Source organism: Falco punctatus (genome assembly GCF_963210335.1).
Source record: "Falco punctatus genome assembly, chromosome: 9".
Classification (NCBI taxonomy): Eukaryota; Metazoa; Chordata; class Aves; order Falconiformes; family Falconidae; genus Falco; species Falco punctatus.
The window spans coordinates 37633376-37659947 of record NC_137589.1 but is presented as its reverse complement, the minus strand read 5'-3'; the positions used below and the strand labels follow the sequence as shown (position 1 = coordinate 37659947).

Sequence of the window (26572 nt, the reverse complement as noted above, 5' to 3'; positions counted from 1 at the left end):
TCCTTAAATCTGGTCTAAAACCTACCGTAAAACTGCTGTCAGACTAAAGGGCCTGCAGTTTTTCATCACAACCTCTCCCTTCCTATTCTTAGGGACAAGTGGCTCATTTGCTTTTCTTCAGTCACAGAGTTGTGTTCTTATGCCATGAAGACAGGAAAAGCTCTTCTCACCCAGCAGTTCCATGTGCCAGTCCTTGCCGAACCTGGCAGTGGGGGTTAGTTAGCTCTGACAGTTTCAGTTTGTTCACTTCCATGTTTGGTTTCTACATTTTGTGGTAATTGTGATCTAGCACCTTCATTCCTAGGAAACCACATGCATTTTTACACCGTTATCTTTAACACAAGATCTTTGTCATCTAGGGAACCAGCTCACCTTTCTCATCTCACTTTGCTCAGTAGACTAAGAATTCTGTGCATACGGGGAAAAGTAGATCCTCTATTCTATATTTAGCATGCATCCTTACACATGTTTTGACTTAAATTCGAACCTCCGCTTCATTCAAGTTGATAAGCTCCTTTTCATCTTAAATGAATTATTTTAAGCTGAATCCTGAGTTTAACAAACTTTAATACCTTGAATTTGAAGAAAGCAGCAACATCAACCAAAAAACTCCAAGCCAACCAAAGAAAACCCTTATTTGTAAACATGGGTTTTAGAGTTTAGAGACTGTGGTGGCTCAGTCCAAAGCAGGGGCACACAGGATGCATTTATATGATTAAATGAGAGCAGGAGGGACAGGGTGCCCTGTCTTGAAATTGCTGTGTCACACACAACCTTGTTCCCTGGCTCGTCAAAAGAAGAATTTGCTAAAGGAACCTCCAGCTCTACTTCATTCAATATAGGCAAAGCGTCTATTTTTATTGTAGGCTCTGCAAGAGCTATCTGATCTGCTGTGCACAGAACATTCCTGGGAAAATGTGAGACTTTTTAAAGGAGTTCTGTGATGCAAAAGAAGTTATGTTTTACAGAAAAAGGCACATATCAAATAAACAAGAACATAGAAAACTAACACCTGAAACAGACTTTGATGACAAAAGAAAATTTTTGGTCTGTAAAAGCTAAATAATAGAAGAGAGAGCCTACTGGCTTGAGAAGTACTGTTGAGCTTTGCAAGTATGGCTGTTAGGATCAGATCTTATTCCTAGATCATGCTGTTTTAGTTAGGATCTACAGGGATGATTAGACATGCACATAAGGAACAGTGTTAGTGCTGTAAGAGGTTTACTACTTTCTGAAAGTCACATAGCAGTTTACAGTGCTTGTACTCACAGTGTCTGTAGAGTCGGACAGGTTAGCATAAGACATGAAAGCTCAGCTGTGAAGTGTTAGTCTGGCTCTAGATAGAACATTCTCCATTGACTCAAGGAAGACCAGGGTTTCAATTAGACACTAATTAGCACTCCTATGTGTGACACCCTTATACACTTGGAATTTCAAAACAGTTCAAACATGACAGTGGTGTAGTTTCTGTGACCTTTTCTCTTTTAATGAGAAAATTCTTTGTGTGAAATAGACTTATACTCAGTTCAGGAAGGACTTGGTTATCCAGCCTAGGAAATCTTAAACAAGATTAATATTTGCAGTTTTAAAAGGAGGAAAGGGGATTTCTTTGGAGTAAAATGCTGAAATGCTTTCTTAGTTTAAGCCCCTATTAAATATTATCTTTCCAGGTCTTGGCTGTACAGTTGAACTAAAGAATTTTTCTGCCTGAAGCCAAAACAAACAGAAAATAACTAACAGTAATAGGGTGGGAGCCTTCAAACACGAGATGTGTTCATTACTGGTTTCAGAGGTGAAGAAAATACATTTAAAGGTAAGAGAAAATGCTGGAAGATTGCTCGGTCCACTTGAAATAAAATAACCTCTAAGGTTAATTACAGGTTTTTGTGACTTGAGCATTAAGATGACCTTGAAAGCTACTTTGGATAATATTTTGTTTCAATTTTTTGTCACATGGTGAAGCATAAACCTTTTTCTTATAGGAATACAATGAGGACGTTTATTGGATCTACTCTGCAGCTCTTAGGAACGAAACAGAAAAATAAGTTAAAAATGTGATTTTCAGTTATTATTGTATGCACTGATATTATTGTGAGACTTCTTTCCAAGCATAAGCCTTGCAGTTCCAGTAGAAAGTGGGCAGTTTGAAGACCGTTTACATATGCTCCCCCTTCATTTTTTCTATGTCTTTAGGCTTATACTAGAGACCACATCCAAAGCCTACTGACATCCTACTTCAGTAAGATTTGAATTAGACCTTACTTTTCTCCCATATTAAGTGAATCAACTGCATTTGTAGGTTTTAGGAACTGCTTTTGCAGCATGCTGCTTGTCACCAAATAGGTTGCACTGGGTGGTAAAAGCAGCAGGGATTCCCTTTTTCCTTACCTCTTTGCAACCTTTACCCTCAGGTCCCTCTCCTATTCTGGATTTGGGTATGTAGAGATAAATAGGTACTGTATTCCTCTGGGTCCCATCCAGCTCAGATAGGTGAGATTGGACTGCAGTGGGATATAACATCCCATTTTTTGTATGTGTCATGGGTAGGTTACTGTATCACGAAGTGAAGGATGGCACTCCTGAGCAATGCAGCTTCATGCTTATTCTCCCCTTAGGCTGGAATTACAGCCATATTCCAGTCCATAGCATAATCCAACCATAAATGCAGTAGCACAGACTCAGCCCTTCCCAGGTTTGAAATTCCCATCCATTATAAGTAGTTATGGGGGAACAGCTCTGTTTTGAACAAGGGCTACACAAGATTAGCTTCTGGTTTAAGACTGGGGAAAGAATTACACCACAAATAAAGTCTGTTTAAACTTTTTGTTTATGTCAAATTACATCAAATCAAAGGAAGGCTATGGTTCTGCTCATAACCTCAGAGAAAATAGCGGGTTAATGTTTTTTTGGAGTAGTCTAAGAGATTAGGACATAAACTCTCCATTGCAATTGTGTCTAAATCCCTGGATGCCTTGCAAAACCTAGCAATGTTCTCTACTCTGAAGTATTCAGAAGTTGTTAGGCTGTTCCATTTATTTTTTAGTTTCCTTAGCTGGTATAAATGAATGCAGTGGAGTTTCATTGTTTTTCACTGTCTGAGGTACTGGTCCCAGTAGTACCAGTAGAAGGAGAGTTAAGGGAGAATTAGAGCAATAGGCAAGGGCTGGATGGCATTGTCTGCTTAAATGTGTATTCTGTAAGCATTTACCCTGATATTTTTTTTTTGCTTTCTAATGACTGAACCAAACAAAACAAGTATAGACTGTTTTACAGACTGGTTAGCACTTGTTGTCTGGTACAGAAAAGATTAACAAACCTACTGCAGGCATGAAGAAACACCCCAATTATTTTTGGGCAGCTGCAATATTAGAAACAGTTTGCTGTAGTTCACTCCAGATAAACCCTTACAGCTAAGCTATTTCTATGCTAATCTTTCCTTTGAGATGCTGTCATGTGTTTACTTTTAAGGATATGTAAGCCTCACTGAAAATGGTCACAATGGGTGAGCAAACATTGTACCACCATTATAAAATAATTTTAAATAAAATCAGATCCTTCGTGCTACATGCTAAATGAACACTTCTAAGCCCAGCTTCAGTCACCAGGTACGTAGCTGAGTCCCTCTAGTGGCATAAACATTTATTTGGCTTTAACATGTCATTAAAATTCTCTGTTACAGTCACATTATAGCAATAAATTCACAGGTAGCTTTTTTGGACACGCTAAGGGCTGTGGCAAAGTGGATCTGGGATTAGATACTGTGCAGGCTCCTGTTAATGAATGTAAATTGATTTTTAGCTGTGAGGGGCAATTATAGATGCGCTGGAAGGAGATGGGAATTTTTAAAAGGATATTCTAGGACTAATTGCAATCAGTAAGGAACACGCAAAGAGCAACGTAATACCCAGGACAGCCAATAGGAATAAAACCTTATACACAAATCTATCATGTTCTAGTAGTGAAGGCAGTTTAAAAACACTGATCTCCACTTAGATTGTAAATGCGCATCACCCTCTTCTCACTCATGTATTCTCTCTCTCTCTCTCTCTCTCTCCCCCCCCCACCCCCCCTCACATACACACACACACACACAGAGCACAGGCTCCTGGATTTGTAGAAGACAGACATCCAGGGCACTTCTTGGCATCCACAGGAAAATCATATGGGATTAAAAACCCACAGCAGTAAGTACTCGCTGCATTAAATGTTTATTAAGTGGCATGCTGTCAAAACCTAGATTTAATAGTAAATACAGGAGGACTTTAATGGAAATTGGTTGTATTTGATTTTTCTTAGGAATTGCTGAAAGCTGCCGCTTGAGGATTACAACTTCACCTTTTGCTTTTATGGATGCTTGTTTACTATCCATGTGGTATCCTCTGGACAGCAAATAATCCATTCATTATCCACACTGATTGAGTGCAGGAGTAGTGCAGTGGGAACTACTTCACTCAGCTGACGGCAGACGACAAAAGGAGGGAAATGATGAATTCGGACAATTTAACCTCCCAAAGCTTCCTCTCTGCTATTCACAGCAATGCCAGCAATTTATTCTCTGGGCTCCAGTTTGTTCAGTCCTTCAAGCCACTCATCATCCCCTGCTACTCGCTAGTGGTTTTTATTGGTGTCATTGGGAATTACCTTCTCATTTATGTCATCTGCAAGACAAAAAAAATGCACAATGTCACCAACTTTCTGGTAGGCAATCTGGCTTTCTCAGACATGCTCATGTGTGCAACCTGTGTGCCTCTGACACTCGCGTATGCCTTTGAGCCCAGAGGATGGGTGTACGGCCGTTTCATGTGCTACTTTGTTTTCCTGATGCAACCTGTCACTGTGTTTGTCTCTGTCTTTACACTGACTGTCATAGCTGTGGACAGGTATTATGCCATGGTGTACCCATTCCGCAGGAGGCTCACCATCCCTATTTGTGCTTATATCCTGGCTGCTATTTGGCTGCTGAGCTGTACCTTGGCTGCCCCAGCCTTGGTCCACACTTACCATGCAGAGTTCCCAGAACTGGACTTCTCCATCTGCGAGGAGTTTTGGTTCCACATGAAAAGAGATCGCTTAGCTTATGCCTACAGCACTCTCATCATCACTTATGTATTGCCTTTGGCTGTCATCTCCCTGTCCTACCTGAGAATCTCTGTCAAGCTGAAAAACCGCGTAGTGCCAGGCAACGTCACCCAGGGCCAAGCTGAGTGGGACCGAGCAAGGAGGAGAAAGACTTTTCGCTTGCTAGTCTTGGTGGTGGCAGCCTTTGGAGTCTGTTGGCTGCCTCTGCACATCTTCAACATGATAAAGGACATAGACATCAGCCTGATTGACAAGCAGTACTTCAACTTCATCCAGCTGCTGTGCCACTGGTTTGCAATGATGTCTGCTTGTACCAATGCCTTCCTCTATGCCTGGCTCCATGACAGCTTCAGGGGGGAGCTGAAGAAAATGTTTGTCTGGAGGAAGAAGAAAATTGGACCCACTACAAACTGCATTATGGCCAGTGTGGTGCTGTAAACGAGAGCTGGTTGCAGTGCACTTCCTTCATGCAGTAACACTGTAAGTCTTTTCCACTTCTAATTAGTTGTCATTCCTGACGTTTGTCCACAGGGCTTAACTACAGTGACACAAGTCCCATGCGTAGCTTCCTCAGCACCTCCACCCCTACAGGGAAGGAGAGGCAGGCGTCATGCCCCAAAACCAACTTGACTTCTTTGACTGGAGTTAGAGGCCAAGGAGATGTTAGCCTAACAAGACACCCTTATGTAAGCTACAGGGATCGTTCCTATCTGTTTTGGATATTGCTGGCAGTATACAGACATGAATATGAGACCTAAACACCTCAATGAGGAAGTGTTTTGGATCGGGTAAAAATTATATCTGCATATCTACCTAGAGTCCAGTCCTTAGCACAGGATCTAAGGTAGAGGACTAACAATATTCCTGTAGTCCTCTTGCATTACAGCCATGCTGAAAATAGCCTGTGTCTCTCTGAAATGCCCTTCCTGAGCTGCTGTCTCAGCTGTGGGCTGCAAACCAGGTTGGTGGGAGCAGCCCCCAGGCTCCCTCTGGGAGCAGCGACGTGCAGATGTGTCCCCACTCCTGAGTGTGCAAGTGATGCGCGCAGTGATGGCAGCAGCAAACTTGCCCTCCCTCCAAGCGCCTCTGTACAACACGACCGGCTGGCTTGTGTGCCTGTGGCCCTTGGTGGGGTGTGCTGTGTCTGCTGGCACGGTTTCCTCCCTCGCTGTCATCTTCTTGCCACTGGCCGGGCAGATGGGGCGGCAGGGCTGCTCACCTGCTGGCCGTGGCCAGCTGCACAGGGCGGGCAGCTGTGCCGTGTGCTTTCTGAGCCCAGCATCATCACGCAACCCCAAACCTCCTGTGTCTTGCGAATCTGCCGCAGAGCATGTAGCAAGGTGAGATGCAGTATTGGGAGAGGGGAAATAAAACCGGAGTGATGTGATTTCTGTGAGGTGCAACAGCCTGTTTGGTGGATTTGCTGATTAACAGAGCTATAGAAGGAGTTGATGGGGAGAGGCAGGGGGGAGTCTTTACTGAAAGTGAGAAGCACAGATTTAGATAGTAAGCGTCACCATCAAGGATGGACAGACCAGAAACATAATGTGTGGTTGAGAATCATACAAATAAAGGAGCATTAAGACATACCCCCACTTTACCGACATTGATTTGCGTTCCTGCCATTGTCTCGTGTAACCCCAGTTTGCTGACCCTACTGCAAGTCAGCTGTGCTCCCAGCCAGAGGAGCGGACATCGTCACTGCCTTGTCGGTGCTGAGATGCTTTCCATTCACCCCTTGAGGAACAGATTTTGACATCTGGCAATGCTGCCATCAGCTTTGATCCCCAGAGACAGCCAGAGACTTTGGTATTGTCTTCAGGAGCACTTCTGGAGGTGTCTGTTAAGATACAGAGGGTGGAAGGGGCTGGTGACATTGAGCTGTGCGTGAGCATTGCACATTGTTACCAGTCAAAGAAAGACCTGACAAATGGAGCAGAGTGGCAAGTGCTCTCTCAAAAGAGAGTCTTTTGGGAAGAAACAATTTCCTTTGACATTCACCTTTCAATCAGATGAGGGACTTAGAAGCTATAATCAACCTAATGGTTTCTAGTTGCCTCCTCCCTGACCTGAAAATACCTAAGATAATAGGTAAGTATACAGGACAAAGTTCTGAAAGCGGGCATTGTTTCTGGAGAGGTTTCTTCCAGCTGGCTCAGCCGGAATCTGGGATGGATGGGGAGCTGCCTGATGCTGAGCTGAGATCAGCCGGAGCAGCAGTGCAATCCAGGGGCAGTTTTGGTCATGACTAGCAAGGGCACCTATTCAACTGCAACTGCACATGACCCAAAACATATACTCTGTGAGGCGACAAAATAGACGAGAAGGAAGAATGAAGCAAGAGAGGATGGTTTCTCTAGTCTGTGAATTTGCTCCTACTGTGAAACTGATTATCATTTGCTCATCAGCATTCAGTAAGCTTAATGTGGTTTAAAAAGTACACAGATGCATATGCACCCACTGGGAGAAGCATTGGAAAAATATTTGAAATGCCTTTTCACAAATTTCCTTAGAAATTCAAGCTGTTCTGCTGTTAGTAATGAGGAACGGGATATTAGAAGCTGATTACAGGCACTGAATCAAGGAGGTCCCTTTAAAGTGGGCATTACTTGCGTTCACTCTGTGATTAAGTGTATCTGCCTTGCTTGCATTGATTTAAAGATTTGAATGACCTATTAAAGCATGTTATGCTTTTGCTGAATTTTAGGAAACTGATTTTCCTTCAAGCTCAATATAACAATTTACTGTGATAACTAGTGATTTTGAAAAGGCAAACCCCACCCCTTCCAATCAAACTAACCAAATTTTCTAATGTTTTCAGCTTTTGTTTCAGGGCTCTTTTGAGGGGAGTGGAGAGTAGGACAGCAAGAGAGCACTGAAACTACACTGCAAAAAGCAGCTTTAAATAACAAAATCCTGATTTTGAGAGATTTTTCTTCTATGGAATTATGTTACTTCCAGCTGTTAATGTGCCGGTTTGTAAAGGTTAATTAGCACTGAGATGGCCCGTAATGTGTACAACCTCATGCACTAAATACAGACAGCATTGTAATCCACAGTGATCCAAAGCCCAGTGGAGTAACTGGGAAGACTCTTGTCAGCCACAGCAGGCCTGGGATCATTCCTACCTACACATCATGTTTTTACTCTCATTTGCCAGCAATGCAGTTTGGCTTATTAATGTTCCCTTGAATGTTAGTGACTGCAGAGGACTGCTGCAGAGGGCTGCACGAAGCAAACGAGGGAGTTCTCTATTTTTTTCTTTTTTTTTCCTTGAGACAGAAATGAAGGGCTGCTCAGTGCATATATTGTTCCCACAGTGACAGACGCACTTGGGAACATCTCACCGGCGGCTGCAGCCTCTGGAGCTGCCATTCCAGTTGTGCCCAGGTCTGTCATCTCAAGGTGGTCCTCAGGAGTGCCCAGCACAGTGGCCATCCTTGTTTAAGTGCTGGTTTAACTTGTACTTGCCTTGAATCTGTTAGGCCTTGTATCTGCAGCAGAAAACTCTGCACCTGCCCCTTGCTTCAGGCCCTTCTCAGGACTTGGTTTTGCAGGTGCACCCTGAAATGCTCCATGTTCCCCAGCTGTGGGCTCCTGAAGCTTCTCCCCTCTCCTCAGCAGCCCCCTTGGTCCACCTCAGTGGTCTTGTAAGGCTATTTTTCCAGGCTTTCCCTGGACAGTGCCCAAAGGAGGTCTGGTCCCAAGCAGGAGGGCTGGGGGTCCTGTGGACTGGTGGGGATTGAGGCACAGCCGTGTTCACTCAGCCCCACCTCTGAATCAAGCCCCAGGAATCTCTGCTCAACATAATTACTGTTTTCTCTGATAGCCAGAGTAATAAACAATAATAAGATTTAGAGGCGCATTGGTGTGTTTCTTTAATCCAGTTATGCAAATAATTATATTAAAAGCCGTCATGTGAAATGTGTTTGCTAATCTCCACTCCTTTCCAGGGAGCTGCTGTGGTTCTCTGAGGGATCAGGGCTCATCACTCCCCTATTTTTGGTGGTATAATTTTTAATTATAATTTAAGAAATCATTGCATGCTTTGATTTTATAAAATAGCCTGGTTCGAAACTTGGTGAACCTATTAACTTTCCCTGTAAGGGTTTGAGTTGTTTCTTGCTTACACTCACATCCAAGGACTCACATGCTGCAGGGCAGCTGTTCTGGAGGGATGGAGCTGGGCTTGTGTCTGAGCTGAGGTGTGGCAGAATGCTGTATGCTCCTCATCTGCTGGGATTCCATTCTAGTTGTTTACATGTACTGAAAGACTTTTAGTGGGTAGAGACCCATGCGCTCTGCATTTTACAGCAGCAAATACATGTTATTTATGATGGCTCCTTGGGCTGTTCCTAAATGAAGGTCTCCATTAAACACTCTGAGATGTACTACGGAGTTTGTACAGATGCTCTGTGCTGGTGGTTGCAGGCAGATATCAAATGCCTTAGCCAGCAGGCGGGTGATCAGACCATGACGAGTCTTGGGCTTAGGAAATAGAGGGCCCACTTAGGACCACACTTAAATTTGTAAAAAAACTGTAAAAATCATCTGGGAGATTTCACAGGGGTCAAACCTCTACAGCTCAGCAGGCTCTGCATATCTTAAATGTGGAGATTAATAAAGATATAGAAGGATTTCATGGGGAGAAGCAGGGGGGAGTCTTTGCTGAAAGTGAAAAGCACAGATTTAGACAGTAGGAATGACAGCATCACAATTGGAAGCTAGCTGTTCTGTATAGTTGGAAGGACTCACAGAGCATCGTTCTAGCAAATACACTCTATTTCCAATGTTTATAGATGCAGAAATGCTTGATCAAACATAAGCTACTCCCCATGGTCAAACATGGGATTGGTATTAAAAGGTGACGTACTTATGGAACATATAAAAAACCTAAATCAGTATTTGATCAGGAATTAAAAAACAGATTAGATAGTAAAAAAAGGCCACTAAATCTGAAATCAGACAGCCAAAGAAGAACAACAGTTAATATAACCTCAGTTAAGGTCAGGTAGAGTTGGTCTCTCCCCAACCTTGAAAATGGCAGCTCAGTGCAGTCAGCAAAGACTAACTTGTTTGTGCAATGCATTGCTTCAAATAAATTTTCCTTATGCTTGGATGAAGAAAACTGTGAGAGCTGTATCATATTTGAGGAATGGCAGTTTATCTGGGAAGGGCAAGAGCAGAACCTGCCAGAAGGCCATTACTCACAGGAGCATGTTGAGTGCTTCCCAGCTGATAGATAGACTGGGAGAAGATGGTATTTTTCATGCCAGCTGAACAACAGATGCTCTGCACAGTTTTAATTGAGCAAATTTTCTTTGTTGAGGTGTCAATGGTGAGTTATAATTAGATGTCTAAGATTATACGGGGTACAGATATAAGCTGAAAATGGTGCACCTGCAGCTAGGGGAAAAAAAAAAAAGAAGTCAGATTTGACAGAACTGTACATCCATCAATCTGCCCACCAGATGAGAAGAGGGCAGAGAGAGAAACAGCATGCTGTTGGTAAAGCCACTGCTGTCTTTGTCACTTCTGCATGAAAAAATATAATACAAATGTTTACCTCCAGCCCTCCACTCTGACTGCCCACTAGCTTTGTATTTTTTTTCAGAAAAAAGTAGTTGCATTCCTCCTCCTTCTCCTGGGAAAAAGGTTCCTCAAGGGTCAAAGCAAATATTCCTGTCTCACAGAAAGCACACAGAAGTCAGGGAGGCTTTCTAAACTGGAGATCACTCTCTTCTCTCTTAAACTTCTTTCTGCAAGCAGTAGTAGCCCATTGTGCCCAACACACAGACTCTGCACCTAACCCTTTGCTGTGTGTGTCTGCAGCTGGCAGGAGTAAACTTGGGCTGCTTCCCACTTGCAGCACTGGCTTTTGTGGTTACATCCAGTAAAACCTCCTCCCCATACTTAGTGACTTCATTCTGGGTCAAAACCATCACTAACTCTGGCTCCTTTGTACCTGATTTCCCTCCACATCAACAAAAGTTTGCTTTACTGAAAGTCCCAGGGAACAAATGCAGCTGCATCAGATGTACCCTGCCCATGTTAATGAGACCTTGCCTTTAGAATTCGTTATCATACTCCCTGTTTCAAGAGCAGGTTTCTAAGTACATTCCTACCATGTACTGATATAACCAGATGGAACAGGCTTCTCCCAGGTTGATTTCAACCAAATTTTGTATAAGTTTCTCTGCTCCCTGCCCTCCCAGCCCTCCCCCAGAGCCTCGAAACCATTGATCAACAAGTCAGTAGAAGCAGGAGCCTCAAGGATGTTGAAATCCTAGTGGCTCTCTGAAATAAGGAAAAATACTAGCATTTTCTTGGTGCTCCCCAGGGAAGGAAAAGACATCAAAGTGCTCGCTCCTTTAGGGACCCAGCCAGGGTTACACGGGGGACAGTGTAAATGGTTCAGAACTAGTTATGAGATGGCGAGGCTGCCTCCTGGAGTTAACGGCATGAAGCTCAAATATACCTCACTGGGAGTGAAATGTATTTGATAAAAAATTTTAGATCCCTATGGAATCTAATATCTACCCTCTTTGCCAAGAAGCTCATAGGACTGACTTTCTTGCTTGTTGTCGCTTACTTTTCCTTTCTACAGCCTGCTTTGTTGACCTAAGTTAATGAAGCTAGTAATTAATATAAATAATAAAACACATACTCAGGAGCTCCCTGCTTTGTGTCTCCAGGTTGCTGGAAATCAATTTGGGATCACTGTTATCTATTTGCAGCTGACTGGGTTCTCCATTCCTTGCATCTTGTTTATGTTAATTATCAGTATTACATTGTAATTTCCTTGTGGTTTTTTTTTTTTCTCTCTGCAGGGAACATACAAAAGGAGATGATGGCTTTAATTCCTACATCTACATTTCCTACAATTTCTGCATTTCCGTTAGGCGCTGGAGATGTTTCATCAGCAGCTAGCAGGACCGCAAAGAGAAGCTTGCTGCTTTCCAGCACAGCAATCAGATCTGCCTCTCCTGCTGAGCACAGCTCTTGGTTTCCAGATAAAACACTGGAAAGGCAGCCTGTGGCTCACAGCAGCAGTAGGGGCTTTAGTGCTGTGGTCTGTGAGAGCCTGGTGATGTGTGTGGTGCAGAGGATCACTCTTAGGAAGCTCAGGATCCCCCCAGCAACATCACCAACTAAGTGATGTGCTCGGCTGGAGGCAGCTGGTGCTCCCTGTGAGGCTGGGCAGCACACGGTGTGGTTGCTCTGTCTGTGGTGTCTCAGCCACAGGGAGTTGTGTTCTGTTACCCCATCACACCCACAACAAGTCAGGCTGATGCTCTGGTGAGAATGTGACAGCCAAACAATGCGGTAACTGTGACACACCATCACGGGTTGCCATCAGTCACAGCTCAGGTTTGTGTGACCAGCTGTGTTTGGGAGTGGGGAGGCGAAGCAATGGACTGTACTGTAAAACATACCTGTCTTGGGCTCCTGGATGCAAGAAAGAAAGAAAAAAAAAAAAAAGAAAAGCATAATTTTGGACATCAAGACAACAATAACCATCAAAGCCTAAATCTGTAATGACCCAGAGGCTGTTTCTGTACGAACGCAGGGGTAACTCAAGCCTTCTTCTGAGTCTGGTCCCTCACTTGCAGCGTGCTGCTTCAGTGTATTTGCTTTATTGCATCTTTCTTCCCACCCCGCAGCCATATGCTGAGGGCCAAGCCAGATGTATGCGTGAACCATCAGTGTGTGGTCCAGAGACAGATGAGTTGAGGGTGGATGCACCTGTGAAAGGGTTTTTTATAAGAGTAATTGAAAGTTTGGGGATGGGGTTCTGAGGCAAGTGTTCAACCAACCCACTCCTCAGCAACTGGGTACAACTCTGGAGGAAGTGAGATTAAAATAATCCCAGTATCATGTGCAAGAGGCAGCTATGAGCTACATCACCTATTAGAAATAACTTTCTAAGTCACTATAATACAAAGTGGAATCATTAAGAAAATAAGACCTTCAACACTCCGCTTCGGAGTGATTTCCCCTCAATTATTGGATCCTTTTAAAATTCAACATCTGTTGTTAATATGCATAACTTAAAAAAAATTAAAAACAAATTTGAAACCATCTGAAGCACTAGACACAGCATATGGCAGACCTGTTTAATCTTAACAAGTCAATAGTATTATCATTGTGAATGACTTCTTCATTAAAACATGTATTCCTGTCTGTTGTAAAAAATGTTTCTTTGTTAAAGCCTTTTGGACCACCCATGCAATTGTCAGTTATCACAGCTAATTCTAAATTGTTTTGATAGCACTTCTTCTTGGAAAATTGCCACAGACTGAGGATAGACAAAATATAAATCATCACTGGTCAAAGTTCCAACATCACCAACAAAGTGCAGGGAAGCTTTTGAAGACCTATGTTTTGCCGTAGTTACAAAAAGATGGGTTTCTTCATTTCTAAGGCATTGTGGAAAGCACTGTTCCAAACACTTCTCACCCCAAAAAGTTGTATACAGGGTCTGACAAGATCTGCATATTTTCGTAGTTCATAACATTCTTCCTTTGGTGCTAAATGAGGAAATATGTTTTCCCATGCAATAGTTCAAAATGGCACTCACCCACCTGTAAATGCTGCTTACTAGGGATAGGGTGAAGGCGTAAAAGACAGGTTGAAATTAAGAACTGGGAATTAAACCCCAGACTGCTTAGACCGTGAAGTCATTAAATTATTGGATAAAGGCAACTGTGCATTGAAAAGTTGTCTTTCAATCATTTACTCAGAAGATTTACCTCCTTCCCCCATGTATTTCAAGGAAAGGTACTTGATTTTCAGCCCACTATTTTTCATGCAGCGACATCTCCCTTCAGCCCAGTATGAGGCACCCAGTCTCAGAGATGCAGGGTTTAAAATCACACCGTCGCTTTGCATCCTCAGTGGTGGCTGTCAGCTGGTTTAGCTCAGACAGCAGCTTGTTCTGCGCACTAGCAGTCAATATTTTGGGTAAAACCTTCTCCCAGTGCATTGTACGAACAATCTGCTTGGGATGCTGTCAGTGCCTCTATGTATTCACTCAGTCTTACAAAGCTTAAATTTGATTTGTGGGTTTGGTCCAGATCTGCTTTTCAAGGACTTAAACAGAAGTGGTAAAGTAACTAGCAGCCCTAGGCTAAATCTGTTTTCTATACATATGAAATTTATTATCAAGCAAAACCCAAACAAACAATCCCCAAACCCCAACATGTTAAAGGAATGGATTAACATAAAAAAAATTAAATCGTTCTTAAAATGCCTTGATTCCTGGGGATTAGGTCACTTTTCAGAGGGGTAGATGTTTTAATGTTTGCCTACCATTGAAGAAGGTATATGCAAGTGAAATATTTGGTAGCTTTCTAAACCATTATGGGTTTGCTGAATGACCAGAAAAGCACAGAAGATGTGAGGGCAAGAGGAAAATGCACATTATTTTTAGTGCTAAAACGAATTAGCTGGACAAGCTGAATCTGCACTACATTGTTCAACAAACAGCCTAATTTACAGTGCTAGCTCTGCTGAAAATAGAGATAATTAGGCAAACACTTTTACTTCCAGTTCTGACATGAGGTATTTGAAAACAAGGGTGGAAGGTGGGTTGGGAGAAGGCCAGACTGGTACAGGAATAGTCTTTTTTGACAGCAGTGAATAAAACCTAAATGGAGAATGTCAGTACAGCTTTCTAATTCTGAATCTATTCACATTCAAATATTGAGACTGGAGGAGGTGGATAAAGGTGGTGTAGAGCTACATTAAGTTTTGAAATTTACCTATTTAAAACAGTTGCAAAAATAGCAAGCCCTACAGATTAAATTGCAGATGTTTGAAACATGGATCTGCAGTCTGATTTCATCTTTTATTGCAGAAAGTCAAAGTTCTTTGAGGCAGAGTTTTGAGCAGAGATGACCGTGTCCCTATCATCTCTTCTTACATGGAGTCCAGAGACTTAACCAAGCTGCTCTGATTTTCTGCTGTAGATAATGGTTCCAAAACCAGCTTGAGGTGTCTCTCCAAAAGATTTTAATTTAACATTCACAGCACAACCAGAGGATTGAAAATAAGAAATCATGTAAGTAGAAACTCTTGCTAATGCCCCATATAGGGCAACTAAACACTTTTAAAACCAAAAGAAATGACAGAGGACTGTCGGAAGCTTTGATGTACTCTGTTCAACCTTTGCATAGCTAGCGGTATTTTCTATGAAACTACAACTCTTGTGACCTGGAATTTATGCCTTCTGCATTTGGTCTAGGCAGCCCCAGAGCACTGATGTTTCCAGGGAGAGCAATTCTCTTTTAGAAAATATTCTATCCTTGTGAGCTGGATACTGCCACTTGTAATCCCTATGACATGTTTCATTAACTGCTGAAACACAGGGAAGACATTACTTACAGCAAAATATGGCAGAGTTTAGCTATGCAGAGGTATGCTAATTTCTTTTATTAATGGCTAAGAATCCAACAGACACCTATTATTCAGTGAATCTCAACCCTGCCTGTGTATTTCCCAATAAGTGCTAATTAGCCATTTGAGAATCCACCAGAGAGCAATAGTTTCATTTAGTTCAGAATAAGCAGCAGTGTGGTTCAGCTGTCACAGAAAGCTGCGTCACATCTGAAAAGCAGAGAGAAGCCTAAAAGGAACCATAATGCCTCTAGGACTCAGAGAGCTTAAGCACTGTGATATGCCTCTTTTTAGATATCTCCTCCTTCTTCTGAAGTATATTGGAACAAACTGTCTGATTACACGGGCCACCACCAACTGCAGCCCTGCTGAGGGCTGCTCTCAGGAACCCCAGAAGCTTGGTTCCACCTCCATCCCTATCAGCGGTAGTCTTGATTTCAGATCAGGTGAACAGGAATTTTACAAGGGGTCCCTACCTTTCCTTTCTTCTGCTCTGTACTGGTAGAAGGAAAATAGTATACGGGTGAACTTCCAACCTGTTAGTTTCCTGGTTTATAATATTCCTGAGTTGCTTTCTTTTTTTTTTCTTTTCTTTCTTTTTTCTGCAAAAGATCAGAAGCCCTCATGATGCAGCAATACCTGCCTCCATGCACAATGTTTAGCTTCCAACAACTAGAAGTGCCCAAGATCTGAAATACCTCCTCCTAACAGCTACAGCAAGTGTAAGATTGGAGTCCATGAAACCAAGCATAAGTACGCATAATTATTATCCTAATCCAGAACTGAAACAAAACTCTAAATCAGCTAGTCAATCAAGCAGCATCCCTTCACAAGAGATTGATATCAGCTTCCCTTCAACGTTCAGCATGAATTTGCTTAATAAAATGGCTAGATCTTTATTCACCAAAGCACCTTTGTAAGTCATTGTTTCCCTGGAAGCTGCTGGTCAGCTGTATTCTCACTAATTCTTTCCATGTTAGAAAAGCAAATGCTGTTTTCCCTATCCCCCAGCAAACCTTACAGCCTATTTCCCACGAGAACTCACCCTTTTGATAAACGAGGTGTCCTCCCATCACCACCTGTTGGTCCTCCAGCACCTGCTCCAGCCCAGCAGGCACAGCCTTTAAGTAGGGCACACAGAGACCCTGTGTAAAGCATGGGTAGTGTTGCTGTGGGCTGGGTTGGGTGGCAGTGCTTTATAGGTAGTTCCACCTTACTCAACAGGTTTTACAAGGCTGCATTATTTGTAGATACTATTACATGAAGTCAGATAGAACGCACATATGCAAGAGCATGATTAGAATAGCTATCTGATACTAATACTGAAGACTATCAAACCAGGAAAAAAAAAATCTTCCTAATCTGTTAAGAAAATAAATACTGTTATGAAAATAAATACTAAAAGAATGAATGAAATATTATTAAAAAGATTGGGGAGGGCATGAAGGAATTGAGCTTCCACTTAATCTTAGACCTTCCATTTCTACCAGAGTACTAAAATGCTGTCCCTAGGTTGTTTCTTGCTAAGAAACTTTACCTTGTAATTTTAATTGCTGTCTGTTTTTACAGGAGATGCTGTTACAGGCCTATCTATCAGTGCCTGCTCATCCTGGGGCTGTCTGAAAGAAGGGGGAGGCTGGACCAGTACAATCAGTACAAAGCTAGACTCATCCTGCTTAAAACTGTCTTTTGCTTTACAATATGTGCCAGCCATAAGCAAGAGCTCAGTTTAACACCAGCGCTAACACTAGGTGCTAGCTTCCTTTTTAGCCAGGACACTAAATATAAGACCAATGATCTCTTGGTGGCAAGCAACAGTAGGACATAGCTGGTGAGCAGCAAAACCCCAGTGACGGGTGGGTACCAGCTTGCTCTATAGGCACTCTCTGCCCTGCAGTGCTGCTGTGCATTCACTGATCACCTACACAGGTTTTTCTGTCCTGCCAGGAGGCTCTGATGTGTGTCTGTACAGCTATTCTCGCTATTTGGGGAACTGAAAATCTAGTTGGCTCAATCAAACATCAAGCACCCCGTTGTGCTGGTTGCTGGAGCCTGCTGGCCTAGGTCTGAGCTGCATCCTCCGCGGTGCCTTTTTGCCCAAGAACAGTGTGAGCTGCTTCACCCGCTCGCTGCAGCCAGCAAGGGCTGAGCTGCTGTTGGTGGAGACCAGCCATACTCCGAGGAAACCTGCTACCACCGTATGTGCCATCTCTTTTCCCAGCATCATCACACATCTGATACCATGTGAGACCAGTTATCCCAGACAGATACTTGGCCTTTTGTGGTCTCATAGCGTGGCACACTAGAGAAGGTCTCTAGGAAGGAGGAGAAATGATTGTCTCAGTCAGGGTTGTTGAGACAATAATTACTTACAAAGATACAAGAAGATTTGTAAAAAGATGGTCTGTTTTTACAGACCACCCCTGCAAACGCAGGCTGTTACGGTGCTGACTTCCAGGTGTTAGCCTGGCACTGGTGCACCACGTATATTCATAGGGATGTCTTACTCTGGAGTACTGGGCTGGGGCATGAGCCTTTTCACGGATGTCAGGTTTCATCCTCACAGTTTTATTCCATTTACATTCCAAATGGGTCTCTTGCTCCTAGTGACAGATCTCATCCATTTCCCCTTCCACTAGCCACTTAAACCAGTCAATTTGAAGATCACCTTAACTTCAGACTATGTAGCGTGTCTTCTGTTTGCAAATCTTTTCAACCTGTGTGAAAAGCTGCAGAATAACAGGCTTCTGATGCTGCATGAGCTGGCATGCAGCCTCCCATCCATATGCCTGTGAACTGCCTGAGCAAGAAGACAAATCAATACTAATTAATGGTCCCCTAGAAAGTAAATGATTGTTCACAGTGTGCAATGTAGCAAGGAATCCTGTAGGCTATTTTTGCCTTTGATTTATCACACCATATAAACAAGGGTTTATACATGTAGCCTGGAGCCTAGAATCTATTGCTTTGAAAGGTCAGAGCTTCTGCTGAGATAAAAGGAGCCTACAAATCTGGAAGAAGAGCTGAGTTTTTTTACTTCCATGGATGCAGCAGATAAGAGTGGCCATTTCATCCGTCTGGTTGCTCCTGAGGACTGGAATGTATACAAAAATATTCAAGAGCGCAAGTATTTTGTGGAGTACCTAGACTGAGCTCCCATTTCCTGCAGGATGGATGCTTTTCTGATATTTGGCCTTCCTCCCCAGCAGACAGAGCTAGAACAATATAGCTAGAATACAAGAAAATTATGTTAAAAATCAGAAATGTTGGCTAGCGAAGGCTGCCTCTCACAAGCTAAGGCAGAAAGTTCTGATTTCTTGTGCCTCTGCTGTAAGGTTTATGAAAGTGCTGAATCAATTGGTACTGCACGGGCTTCATGTGCAGCTCAGAGGGAAGGTTTGATTGCAGCCAGTTGTAGAAAAAGGATCTGTAAAATGCATCAGGCCTTTTAATTACAGATGGTCACTTAGCAATTTCAGCTTTTGGGAAATGAGTTAGTACCATTAACAGAGACAGGTTCTTCCTTTATTGCAGTCCCTTCCAGCAAGGTTTGCTCTCACAGAACATGAGCAATTTAGTTTAATTGCTCTGTGAGAGTACATGATGTTAGGAAATGGATCGTCGTGCACTGGCTCAAACCTGTTTGAATGTTGTGCTGCATGAATGTAAGTTCATTATAAGCATACATCATGAGTTTTGCTCAGGAAACAGCGTCCTGGGTTGCATTGATGATTACCTTCATTTTGCAACACTATAGGAAAACATTGGCTCATGTTATGCTCATGATTTCCTATAATCTTGGATCCCTGGAGTTTCTTATTAAGTATTCACTTAAGAGTGCAGTGAATCACTCTTGGCAACTGCACATCCTTCGGCTGTGTAGAGCAGCAGAAACCTGTAAGGTTTCATCCAGTGTTTTTATATAATTTCTCCAGCTTGCCTAGCTGACTAGTTTCTAGTCCTGTCTTTAACATACTTGTACCTCCTCCTACCTTAGTGTTTTCTAGAGCTTTAACAGTAAAACTCTCTCTTGCATCTACCAGGTAATTAACATAAACATTTTGAACACAGCCAACTTTATGACGGTTGTCTGAGGAGCATGTTAATTGATTCTTGTATTTTGACCACGAGCACTGAAAACTCCTACATATTCATTAGTTCAGCATGTTTATTCAGCCTGTTTGGGCTGTGCCATATCAGACTTTCATGGAGAACATACTTTTCTACCTTTTGAGTGAGAAGATCTTTAGAGACGGTATCAAAGCCCATTCTGAGATTTTAGATGGTGTTTATTGTTTTCTCTCTATCCAGACCTGCAACCTATGCATAAAAGGAGACGAGTTTGCTCTGAGAGGATTTTCAGTTGACAAATCCATTTTGATTCTTGCTCATTTCTTTGTTTTCTTTCATGTGCTCACAAAGATTTTGTGCTTTCCAAGGTTTTTCTGACATTTGAAGGTAAGCTGATAGACAAATCCCCAATTAGTCTTTTCCTTCCATTCTTAGAAACTGAATATATTTGCCCTTTTCCAGCCTTCTGAAGCTTATTTGCACTGCCTGACTTATCTAAGGTAACCCCAAGTGGTTCTGATATTAGCTCTGCCATACTCTTTTGCAGTATCCTGGGATAAAAACCATCAGGCTCAGGCAGGATGAAAACTTTGGAGTTCTCTAAGTGTGCTGATGCATCTTTGTGCATTTCCCTAGAGAGATCCTGCTGCTCTGCTGCTGCTGCTTGCATTAGCCAGTCTTTGCACTTGATCTTTCCTCTCTGAAATGCAAAACAAGACACAGAGAACTTTGGCCTTCTTGGCTTTTTGTGCTGATGACTTCGCTTTTTCATTTGCTAGTGAATCAATGATTTGCTTGTTCTCTTTCTGTCTCCATGTATATTCAGAGTTGTTTCTTGCTATTCCTGATATCACTTGTAAAATCCTGTTCTGTACCTTCATTGCTAAAAGTTGTGTCTCTGCATACTCATGCTGTTCTTTGCTACTTGTCTCAGTAGCCTCATTTAGTCGCTACTTTCTGTAGGCATCTTCTCTGAGTTTAGGGTGAATGAAGAACTCGTGACTTTTCCCCACATTTCCAAATCTTCTCTTGCACCTCTGGCTGGCTCACCCAACTGTCCTTTTATTTCTGATGTGCTGAGAAGACAAGGTGTCAATGGCACTTCTCTGCTCAATAAAAAGAGCTTAAGCCTGATTCAGAGTTCTGCCCTGCATCACCCTCCACACTGACCCATTAAAAATCTTCTCCTTCTTTACTGCATCTTTAATTAAAAAAATTAAAAGCTAAAACATATGAATCAAAGAGGTTTGTAAGATTTTTACTGTAATTATTACCCGTTTTTTTCTTCCTTTTGAAGTGAACTTTCAGAAAGAAACTTCCATTTGCGCAATACTGTATAGAAAAGCAAGCCCAAGTATCCTTCAAAAACATGAAACAGGGAGGATTTTTAGTGTTTCTTTTGTTTGTGGCCTAATCCTGCTCGCTTTAGTAGAAAATAAGACAAACTCAGCAGGGGACACATAAGAACAACTGGGCTGCGTTCCTTTCCCTGGTGCTGGTTTTTACTTGCAGCCTTGCTGTGGGAGAAATTCAGACACAACACGCGTTTCAGTCTGTCAGGCCACGATCTGGCAAATATGTGCAAACCCGCGCTGTCCCTTGTGGTGCTTGTAGCTGCCCTTCGGACCTCTGCCACCCAGCAGCGTTGTGAAAGACACTGTTCTGAAATGGAAGGTGAAAAGGGAAAGGAGTAAGATACATGGATGGAAAGGGTGGATAGGAAAAGAGAGAGAGGATCCCGTTCCTCACATTTACTTCTCAGGATGTGATGAAAGATCTCGGCTGCTTTGACTCTGCCTGCCAGGGAGCAGTGGAAGATCAGGAGATCTGCCAGTGCTTTGGCAGATGCAAGGCTCTACCCCTCATCTCTCAGACCTCTTTGCTGAGGCCACCACAGTGGGGCAAGGAAGGGCAGCATGCTTCGCTTCCTTTCTTCAGGTTATGTTTAGCCATTGACTTCAGCTATTTTACTCTGTTCTCGGTTTATTACCCTATAGTTTTACAGTGCTGAGGTGGCCACCGATGGTCCCTGGGCCACTGGAGGGCAACCCAGGTGGTGCTGTGGGAATGGGCCGCCCGGAGAGGTACAGGGACCTCCGTCTGAACTGAGAGTAGTAAAATATTAACATGAATTACAGCACGGCAGTAAATGCTTCCTAGAGAGATAACTTACTTTTTCAAGCAAGATCTTTTAAAAGACTCTTCTCTCTGTAGACCCCAAAATACAAACCAGAAATGCAAATGCAAACACAAAACAATACAGCCAGGGGAAAGAGCAAGAGGCCAGTTTGGGATTGTAAGAAGACTAGCTATAAAGTCCTTCCACATGCAACAGCTTGCAGGACTGTAATATTAGTCATGATAATATATTTAAAATTAAAGTTAAAATAACATTGACCAGAGCCACCACCTGCATTTGCTCTGGAGGGTTTTTCTGGGTTATCCCAACAATAAAGGCTGTTAAAAAGGGGGCCACATGCTCATTAACAAATATAGACAAAATAACAGAACGTGACATTGGGACAATTCTGTTGTTTGCTTACCATGGGAATCCTTCATGTTTTTCAGGCAGTTGAAGTGGACCTGCTATTCAGATAGTCAAATTTAATTGCTCATTTGAGTAATTAAAATTGTTAAAGCTGTCTTGAAATCCAGTGGTTTGCAATAACGCTTTGAGAAGAGCTTTTCTCCTCCTAGTTTTGTAGTGAACAAGTGGGTTTCCTTACACGTTTCCAGCTTAATAACGATGGGGCCACACGTTTTGGCACTTCGAGTATCATAGATAGGAGATACTTCTTAAAATACCCTAAACTGCAGCTGTCCGCTGTGCTGTCACGTAAAACAGCCCTTGCTTCTGCCCGTGAAGCTGGGGGTGACCTGGCAGACGAGAGCGGGATTCGCTGAGCGATGGGTGCTCTTCCACTGCCACCTTCTGGCCGTGGCCCGAGAGAGAGGCCCGTGGAACGAGTCAATGAACTTGAAAATACAGCGAACAAAAGATTCCACTGTCCTTTGATTTTTACCAAGGGGAGAAAAAAAACCAAAACCAAACAACAAACCCAACCAAAAAAAACCCCAACAAAATCCCTCACCTTAGATGTCCCCTGTTGGCCAGAACTCAAAATATAATCATTCTATATAGAACCATATTTTTTTTTTAGCAGTCCAAAGCTTTGGTTAAAAGGTAATGCTATGCGCTAGACTGAGCTGACTATGGAATAAGCATTTTCAGTTCTACACAGCTTGCCTGCCTGGGCTATGGACAAGCTATGACGCTGATCTGAAAGCGCAGGAAAGCTTTAGGTCCATCAGTGACCAGCTCTGTCTCCTGCCTGAGCTGGGTAGCTTTACAACAACATAAAACCTCCTGTAACAATTGTGATACATCTAGTTTTCAAAGATCTAGGACTGTGCCTGTATTTTAAGGCATTTTATTATTTTTGTATTCCTGTAATTGCCTGTATTGCCTCAGATGCTCATCAGGGACCGGGTGAAATTTCTAACATGAAAAGGAGGACTTTTTGGCCAGACCGTCTCGCTAGAAAAGTAGCCCACAGCTGTCAGCACAGAATACCACAGATCTCTGTGCTGTACTCACATGAACCATCATTCACACCCAGATTTAATTCTGTGTTCTTTTGCAGAGCTCTGTGTGTGGATGTGCTGGGAAGCAGTCTGAGCAATCAGTCTGTCTCTGAAGTCAACTACAGACCACATTCCTCCAGTGGTGCCACAGTAAGTGAGCCCGGCAGTGAAGACAGCAGTACTAGTCCCCCAGCATCAGTTGCCAGCCCACATACGAAATGGACTGAGCGCTGAGCCCCCTCGCCGACCTGGTATTTCATCCCTGTGGAGCCGTAGTACACCAGAAAGTACAACCCTTGCCAGGTCCCGTTCTTCTCTTAGCTTGCTAGGGATTGCAGAGAGAATCTTCCTTCCTCCTCCTTTTCTCCAGGCCTCACCCCATTTGGATCAGAACTGAGCTCTGAAGATCACCTATCTGTTTAAGAAACATTATTTTTCCTTTGGCTGGGAAATGTCTGTGTGCACAGGACTGTGAATCAGGTCTGGTTTTTAGAATAAGCTAGGTTTATTTCATAAACTCAGAGATGGAAATAAGCAAGTGTTCTTGATTCTGACCATATTTTACTGTTACAGATGTGCAGTGTGCTTCATTAATGAAGTGGGGGAGAAGTGTGTTTTGTGCCTAACCCTCTTGCATTTTGGCTACAGAATTTGAAATGATCAGCCCCTGAGAAGCCTGTCTCCAGCAGGTGTCAGTGGAAGCTACTGAATGGAGAAATTCCACCAAAGCCAGGCTTTATTCACCCCTACCTCCTACAAGGTGCTGCCTGGCCAGGAGAGAGTGAATGCTCCATTCTGCAAAGACATGTTTTTGTAAGCCAGGTTGCTGAATTATTTTTTTCCTTGCTTGAAGAATTCTTGAGCTCAAGAATTTGCAAAGTGGAATGCTGTGGCTGTCAGAAGGGAACAGTGATGCAGCAGGTGTTAAGTCATTTATTGAAGGGACAGTAGACATGTTTGAAAAGTCTGAAGTAGTGACCGAATTAACTCATATTTCTACAGGGAGCTAAGAGTCTCTAACTTTGCTCACTGGAGTAGTGTTTTAACTGGTACAGCACAAACACGCAAAAGAACAGAGATAAATTTCTCTCAGTAGCTGAAATCCTGACATTCCCTGACATTTGAGTGCTTTAGATGTATCTGATGGAAACTCCAGAGATATTCCAGTGTGATGTCTACCTGCCTGATGTCCCGCATCTCAAAGGCAGGGGATTATCGTTTCCCTGGGGCTCAGCCTGTGGTTCCCACAAATTGCTAACCCCAGTGACCCGTGAGCACTAGTGTCACTCGCTGCTCACATCACACCTTTCTCCCTGCCAGCTTCTCGATTCCTGGTGGCTGCCTGTGAAGTTGGGTGGTCCCAGAGACACATGCCTTGAGCCAGCAAGGAGCTGCAACCACAGAGCATACAGTCGTGGCTTGTGCTTTGCTGTGCAAGCTGGTGGTGCTAACTGGCTGGTGTCAAAAAAGTCGCTTGGATACAGCGGTCCATGTGTGACTGCTCCCTGTCAAGCTACTAGGAATACAACTGGACAAACACACAATTTAAAATAGGATTAGAATGAAGTTGAATGAAGATGGATGAAGGCCAAAGTGATCTCCCTGCTTTGGCTCTTACTTGAGCACTAGCAGGGACCTAATAAAATCAAAACCACCAAGACAGTCGAGCTGCCTTACCCAGATAGCTTGGGGGGTGGCGGGGTGGGCTGGGAGGTGTCGATGTATCTGATCACAGCTGCACAATGATTATTTCCTTTTTTTTTTTTTTTTTTTTTTTTTTTTAAATGTTCTCCAAGCAAACGATGCTAGGTTTTCAGTAAGGCTGCTAGCAATCCCCTTGCTCTCCCCCTCAAGCCCCCCCCCCCCTCCCCCCCCTGCTGCAGTGTTAGCTGACCTCCAGTGGCTGGAATCACCCCACACAATTTCAGGCAGGCTGCTGCTGAGGGCAGGGGCAGTTTTAACCTTAAAAATGGCAGGGTCCATTCTCGTCAAAACATTATGAACCTTTCTGCAGCCTTTCTTGGCTGTCCTGTTTTACTGGTGACATAGAGTGGCAGCACAATGTAACAGAGGTTTAAGAAAACGCTATTGTACAGGACTGCTTCATTATCAAGCTAATGTTCGCAAGGCAAGAACACTTATTTGTCACACATGACAACAGGAAAATAAATTACATCTGCCTCATAAAGGACTTTGTAACCAGGCTGGGACTCTTGTGCTTGGCCTGAGCTGCCACGTGTGTACTCTGTGTGCTTGCAAAAGCCCTGCTGAGGGCTGCTGCACAGCATGCATGCAGAAGGGTTCTAATGGCTTTAAAGTTTAGTGAAAAATAATATTTAGGACAACTTGTTGCAACATATTTCCACTAACACTTAAATGCATTACAGGGTTCGCAAACACAGAATATCTTCTAGCACAGGTTTTGCTGGCAGTTCCCAAGTTCTCAGGGACAGGCATGTGACAACATGGGTAGATTGTGAAGAAGGGCATGTAGGAGAAACTTTACAAGGTCATTTGTAAGGTAACGACAACTTTTTCTGTTTCCCAGTGTATAACAACTAAATAGTCTCATCTTCTTAGTATTATCTTGGTAACGAGTAGCATATACTGTCCTTGCACCCTGTGATGCTCTCTGAACCCTCAGCTGCCTGTATGCATACATACACAATCACACACCTAATGCAAAATTTTCTGTTGAGATCCTCAAAAGAATTAGAGCCTCCGGTGACTGAAAGCAATGACGATGAATAACGGCTGAACAGACCTGTAGTGACCAGCTATAGCATGGTGCAGAGCTGGGGCTTCACAGGCTTCAGTGAAGCTCGAGGCAACATTGCTGAAAATCTATGGCTCACCTTCATGACATTAGTGAAACACCCAGCTCCTAGGCACCAGACTGAATTTGCACTGGGTTCCAGCAGAGGCTGGGCTTCTGAATACCTTTTGAAGGTCAGTGCCTGAATTCCACAATGCTGCTGGATGTATTTATTGCTACACAGTTTTGATACTCTGGCACACTGTACCCAACAAATGTTAGTTGCTAGAAAGTGTTAGCTGTCTGACTTGGAGCTGTAGGTTAATCACCTCTCTGTAAAATATAGGTAATTGAATGCTCATTTGAGGAAGGGATGAGGAAATATCATTGTCATCTTGCAAAGGACAGAAAGAGCTTTATATTCTCCAATTTCCATACTGAGAACTTTCCACTGGTTTTAAAGCATTTATTGAGACATACCCCACTTGTGAAGAGCTACCGTCACTTGGGGAGAATCGTTTAAAGTGGCAGCAGTAGCACTTCTATGAGACAACTCAAACAACAGGTACCACACAACATAAACATGTGGCAATTTTAAACCACTAACATGGTTTATTTCCCCAGAAGATTTTATTAGATGACATTCCCACCCCACATCAATTGAAGATCATGATGCCTCAATGC

General features: G+C 43.1%; 1 protein-coding gene across 2 annotated transcripts in view; it reads left to right on the top strand.

Annotated features, from left to right (window-relative positions):
- The window catches only part of PRLHR (prolactin releasing hormone receptor), a 59507-nt gene extending 34691 nt beyond the window's left edge, over nt 1-24816 (top strand). The window contains exons 2-3 of one of the 2 annotated variants that reach the window (XM_080401259.1): nt 1671-5559; nt 11910-24816. In XM_080401259.1, coding sequence (XP_080257385.1) covers nt 4483-5517 — 1035 coding nt within the window. In that variant the 5' untranslated portion in view covers nt 1671-4482 and the 3' untranslated portion in view covers nt 5518-5559; nt 11910-24816. Of the gene's footprint in view, nt 1-1670 lie in introns of both variants that reach the window. The other variant, XM_080401258.1, reaches the window with a different exon arrangement.
- The last annotated feature ends 1756 nt before the right edge of the window (nt 24817-26572 follow it).